The sequence below is a fragment of the Arachis hypogaea genome, chromosome 11 (genome assembly GCF_003086295.3).
Source record: "Arachis hypogaea cultivar Tifrunner chromosome 11, arahy.Tifrunner.gnm2.J5K5, whole genome shotgun sequence".
NCBI classification, from domain to species: domain Eukaryota; kingdom Viridiplantae; phylum Streptophyta; class Magnoliopsida; order Fabales; family Fabaceae; genus Arachis; species Arachis hypogaea.
In genome coordinates, this window is record NC_092046.1 from 7,345,540 (window position 1) to 7,352,199 (window position 6,660).

At 30.6% G+C, this 6,660-nt stretch overlaps 1 protein-coding gene and 1 non-coding gene across 2 annotated transcripts; both read right to left on the bottom strand.

Moving 5' to 3' along the window:
• Window positions 1-571: 571 nt before the first annotated feature.
• On the bottom strand, window positions 572-655 carry TRNAL-CAA (transfer RNA leucine (anticodon CAA)). Its single transcript has one exon. It is a non-coding gene; the product is annotated as a tRNA-Leu (tRNA).
• A 2,255-nt stretch (window positions 656-2,910) lies between these two features.
• Window positions 2,911-6,246, bottom strand: LOC112720122 (uncharacterized; the record flags this gene model as incomplete). Its single annotated transcript, XM_025770946.3, is given in 4 exon segments — window positions 2,911-3,283; window positions 3,698-4,424; window positions 4,756-4,954; window positions 6,049-6,246. Coding segments are annotated over 4 exon segments (1,290 nt in total). The 3' UTR covers window positions 2,911-3,076.
• Window positions 6,247-6,660: the final 414 nt, after the last annotated feature.

Consider the following 6,660-nt stretch of genomic DNA (forward strand, 5'->3'; position numbering starts at 1 on the left):
TCCCAATTGATCCAAGACATTTTTTTCTCTAAACTTTTTTGTTTCCACCAAAATTAAGAGAGAAACTATGAATTTCTCTAATAAGTGTGTCCGAAAGTCAGAAGCAAGAGAGAGAATAAATCAGAATAGCCTCTCCAACGTCTTTATTAGAACATGTTTACCTACTTAAAAAAATACATATAAAATAGAATAATGAATATCTTGAATTATATATGCCTTTTTATTTTAGAAGTGACTTTAACTTGAAACAAACAAACTCTTAAAAATAATACTTGTTTAAGATTGAAATCAAAACAAATAATTTTACGAAAATTTATGTTTCCAAATGTGAGAAGTGGGATTTGAACCCACACCCTTTGGTACCTTCCTAACAATATATTATAGTTTGGAAAAGTTAGTTAAATTTGATAATAAGCAATCTTTTGTATAAGTGAGATTTACTTCTTATAGCTTGAAAAATGTATATGAGATAGAATAATGAATATCTTGAATTATGTATGTCTTTTTATTTTAGAAGTGATTTTAACTTAAAACCAAAACAAATAATTTTACGAGTTATTATTTTTCCAAATGTCAGAAGTGGGATTTGAACCCACACCCTCTCACAAAGACCAGAACTTGAGTCTAGCGCCTTAGACCACTCGGCCATCCTAACAATATATTATAATTTGCAAAAGTTAGTTAAATTTTATAATAAGCAATCTCTTGTATAGGTGAGATTTACTTCTTATAATTTGGAAAATATATATAAGATAGAATAATGAATATCTTGAATTATATGTCTTTTATTTTAGAAGTGATTTTAAGTTGAAACAAATAAATTCTTAAAAATAATACCCATTTAAGATTGAAATCAAAACAAATAGGCGCCTTAGACCACTCGGCCATCCTGACAATATGTTATGATTTGGAAAATTTAGTTAACTTTGATAACAAACAATCTCTTGTATAAGTGAGATTTACTTCTTATAGTTAAAAAAATACATATAAGATAGAATAATGAATATCTTGAATTATATATACCTTTTTATTTTAGAAGTAATTTTAACTTGAAACAAACACACTCTTAAAAATAATATTTGTTTAAGATTGAAATCAAAACAAATAATTTTATGAAAAATTATCCTCTTACGAAGACCAAAACTTGAGTCTGGCACCTTAGACCACTCGGCCATCTTGATAATATGTTATGATTTGGAAATTTAGTTAACTTTGATAACAAACAATCTCTTGTATAAGTGAGATTTACTTTTTATAGTTTAAAAAAATACATATAAGATAGAATAATGAATATCTTGAATTATATATACCTTTTTATTTTAGAAGTGATTTTAACTTGAAACAAACAAACTCTTAAAAATAATATTGTTTAAGATTGAAATCAAAACAAATAATTTTACAAAAAATTATTTTTCTAAATGTTAGCGTGGGATTTGAACCATACCCTCTCACGAAGATCAAAACTTAAGTCTAGTGCCTTAGATCACTTAGCCGTCTTGACAATATATTATAATTTAAAAAAGTTATTTAACTTTTCATAACAAATAATCTCTTATATAATTAAGATTTACTTCTTATAGCTTGAAAAAATATATATGAAATAGAGTAATGAATATTTTAAATTATATATGTCTTTTTATTTTAGAAGTGATTTTAACTTAAAACGAACATATCCTTAAATCATTGAATCATATAATATTTGTTTAAGACTAAAATTAAAACAAATAATTTTTATGAAAAATTATTTTTCCAAATGTTAGAAATAGAATTTGAATCCACGTACTCTCAGGAGGACTAAAATTTGAGTCTAGTACCTTAGACCACTTAGCCATCTTGACAACATATATTTCTTCTAAAAATCTTATATTTTACAGAAATTTTGTTCACAATAGTTTACAAAAAGCATTTTAGCAAGCAACCTTTTTTTTTGTTCACGAGCAAGCAACTTGAAAAATGTCTTAAAATTCCAAGACCCCAAAAAAAAGAGAAATGTCTTAAAATTAGAATTTTTTGTGCGTCTACAGTATTTCTTTGACCGCTAAGTGCTAACATTAGTTTGATCCATAGAATGATTCTCTTTGGGACTACTTATATTTCATCTCACAATTGAATTGGGTTAATTGAATTATATGAAACCTATATCCCGTAACACTGAAGTTTTACTTAAATTGATCAAAATTATTATCAGAGATTGATTTTAATGAACTGATATTTTCTTGTCAATGTCATCCAATCAAATTTTTTTCTAAATGACCAATGAAGTAATGGAATAAAGAGTAATTTATGTTTCACACATGATAATATACTATTAGATGTTTATTTAACCTTTTGCTACATACAAATTAGATGTTTATATGACCATTTATGTTGTATATGATAATATACTATTACATATTTATCTAACACTTCCCACGAAAAGTAAATGCAAATTATATTTAGGCATATTATTATTCATTTAATTCTTTGATTTGATTTCCCTGAAATGTGACTTCTCTTTTCTTATTGAAAAATCAGATCAAAACATCAAAACAAAGCATAATGCACACGCACTAATACAAGGCCACATTAGCCAGCCAAAAAAAAAAAAAAAAAGAAATGCAACCTTCTCACAAGTATAATTCGATTAGAATTTAGATCCTCTAAATTTTGAATTTTATTTTAGAGTGGAAAGTGTGATCTCTCACTATTGAATAATTTCTCTCTCATATTTTCTCTTAATCCCACCTATAAAATAAAGGATGAAAAATCACACTTTATCCTCTAAAGTGGTGAGTTAAACGATTAGTTCATTTTGTCAAATGGAAGTTGATATTTAGAGATTCATTTTGTCAAAATCAAAATCTTTCAAATGTCAAAATGGTTGTTTACTCTTAAACATATAAAATAAATAAATAAACACTAGAAGGCCCCTACAAAAGTTGGACATTTGATATAAAGGATAAATTTCTTATATACACAGCTTTGATCAAACGAGAGCTTGATATGAAAAATATCAACATATTTAACAAGGTATGATAGATGTTGATAGATTAATAAGTCAAATAAAAAAAGGGATGATTAACAACATCATCATTCATCAGGACCTAATAAACATCATATTCCTCTCTTCTATCACACCCATCCTGGGAATGTCACTATGAACATAGTTGCCACCATTGACAACTTCCCAATGCAACTCAGAGAGATAACTCTGGAATTGAGGTCTCTCTACTCTTTCATAGTGATACCTTTGAACTGTTCCACCAACTGCTTCTCCCATATAATTTGAACTGCCACTATAGACCTGAGAGATGATTAGGGAAAAAGCATATTTTAAGGACATAGTTGCATTGTGAGAAACATTATTTGGACGTCTAAAAGTAGACATTTTGGAACATTTGCCACCACCTAAGAATATGTGTTTTTCTTTCACTATATAATGTCATGAAATCATTTTTCTCAAAAGCTTAAGCCACATGAATGGTATATATCTCTAACAGATAGGATGTCCATTTTTAGATATATAAATAATAATGTATAAATCATAGGACAATGCACCAAGATAATCTTGTAACTATATATCTTAGTTAGATTTATGATAGTACACCATATACCAAGTTTGAATTGGTTCACTAAATGCATTCCCCAAATAATATATCTCTTTGTTTATAATTTATAAACCGTTTTTTATGCTGAAAGAAGTCAAACAAATACATACCTGGTAGCCTTCATTTCTAGCAACAAGTGGCAGTCGAGTGATATCCATTGTTCTAACATAATATGTTTGAGAATATCTAACATTAGTTGATGTTGGCCAAAGTTGGAAAGGATTCAATGGCTTCATTGGTTGCAAAGGCTGCAACAATCTCTGAGAGCTCTGTCTCATACCCTGACCATAATAGTAGGCAGCACAATGAGCAGCTCTATGGTGTGTTGCATCGACATTGTTCAGGTAGCCACATCTGATTGAAGCATGTTCATTTGACAAACCATAGAGTGATGAGTCTGATGACACAATTCGCGGGAATTTCGAAACCTCACTTGATTGAGAATAACAATTGAGATCAACTGAAGTAGTTGGTAATTGCTGCCTAGCATCTTGTATTTCTAGATATGGGCGACATATTTGCTCTCCTGAACCCCTTTTCCTTTTCCTCTCGCACTTCCTCATTGTAGCTCTAATAAACTTGTAAGTGCTGCACATTCCGAGTGGAAAGGGTTCATCGCATCTACCACTATCGCCTCGCTTGTTGTTATAACCAGGGTAATCTTCTTTCCTGAAGTCGGCAAGCTCGATCAATGTCAATAAGCTTTGTTCACCAAGCTTCTCAATCTCCCAGTTGCTGAAAGGAGGACTAGTCTTATGATTCACATGAATTTCACCATTAGCACTAAGCATGCAACTTGCATTCTTGAAGAAACCAAGCACAAGATCTTTATGCTTCCTGTAAAGTTTAGTAGGATAAATAGTGGAAAATGAAATTCAATATAAACCAAAAAGTAAAAAAGAAACATAGTAGAATACTACTACTAGTAGACAACAACTTAATGCGAAAATAGAAATACTCATGATGAACGAACAATTACAAGTCAATAACAATTCTATAAAAACCAAATATGTGCATATTGAGAAGGTTAATTCATGTTCTTAACTTTGTATATTTAAGAAACACATACTGAATAAGAAAAGACATAACTTAGTTATACTTGATACTACTATTATCCATGAACAATAACGAGGAATCCAAATATATGACTGGTCACTGGAAAACTTACTTAATCACTGTCAAGTTGTCTTCCTTTCCATGGAAACCTGCATGAGGAAAGTTGAATATAATGCGATCAAACCTGCGCATCTTCAATTCCAGAAGATACTTCATCTTGGTTGCATCCACTCCGTAATACAAGCACGCTCCTAGCTGTTTTAGTTCGTCTAAATTCGATTTCGCTTGCTTGTAGTTCTTGGTAACATCATCTTCATGAATGATGTGGACAGCATCAATCAACGCCAAAAGTCAGGCAGAATCATTTTTTCAAAGAATCAAAGTAACAAAAGAATTACACTAATTAAGGGTATGCTTGACTGAAGTGAAAATGATAAAGGGGGAATAAAAGAAGCATTTGCATTAGAACAATGTAAGCTTATAAGTTATCCCTTATCTCACTCATCCCTTTTCCACCATCCCATCTTTACTCTAGCCATATAACACTTGAAAGAGTGATATTGTGAACGTTGTGTGTGCTTGCTATGTCTCATATACATATATCCTCATATGGGAACCAAATCAAATAGGTCACACACCTAATCCAATGGTAGAAGAGTGTGCCAAGTGATTACAAATAACATAACTCATTTTAAAACATTTCCCTTAATAGTTATTTATGGGGACTATTTTGACTCCTCAAGGACCAAAATAAGCACCAACCTGAAAAAACAAACATAACATGAGCAAACACTAGCTACCAATACCATACAATGTCCTGTGAAACGGGAAGGGAAAGTAAATAAAAAATTAAAAAAAGAAAAACACATAAATATAAATTCACTAGTTTACAAGCAATTTCACTAGTTGTGGAGAACCATAACCTGGTTAAAAGGTATAAACAAATATCTAGAAAGTGATTCATCATTGTTAAAAGTTACACAACACAAGCCACAGAATAATAAGCTAAGAGAATAATGTTTTTTTTTGTCCATGTATCTTCCAATCCGATCAGCCAAGAACTAATCCTTATGGATATGAACCTCATCTCCATTTAAGGTTGACTACTGCCTAATGGGTTGCTGCATACAAAAAGGTGGATTCGAACTTCTACACTTGCTTAATAGTTCATTCTAATCTTTTAAACACAAAAACAAGGAGACTAATATTTTAAACACAAAAACAAGGAGAACAACAATATATATATATATATATCCACCCTAATTTTTCCCGCGAAAGGGGGAAAGGAACATTCAATCATATATACATAAGTATCCATCAAAGACCCAAAGTTCGAAACTTTTACATTAAACAACACGAGAATCAAGAGAGTAATAAAGAATCATAGTGAAAATGAGAGAGAGACCATAGGAATCAAGAGAAGAAGCTACAATGTTGGAAGCAGAACCGAAGGATCGTGCGAGTGAAAGAGAGAAGGAGAAATCACCGTCCCCAACCAACAGTATTTGGTGATCACTTGAATAGTGTGTTACCCATTTTGCACCTACTTCTTCTTTCTCCATGCTCCAATTCAAAGCTTTTCTTCTTTTCTTCCTGTTCTTCCCTTTCATAGAGGTATGGATTTTTTTCTTTCGTTTGTTATTGCTTTTCCTTTTTTGTCCCACTTTTTCCAATCAACACGTTCCCACCTTACAGCATTTTCTTTTGTCTTCCTTAGGGAAAAAGCTTGAATTTTTCACGTTATATATAGAGAGTGGAAGTGGAAGAGACATGCATCACTGACAACCGTTCCATTATTTGAATTTGGCTTTATTATGAATCAAATCAGAGAATAAGAGAGAGTTTAATTTGGGAAAATTCCGTAACTTTGCTATTGAAATAATTAAAAGAAATAGTGAAACGGAGTAAAAAAAGAAAAAATAATAAGAATTTGTACCCATAAACTTTATGAAGATAAAAGTATTTATAAAGAAGAAAATTAATATTATACTCATTAAAAATAAATTTTGTACAACAA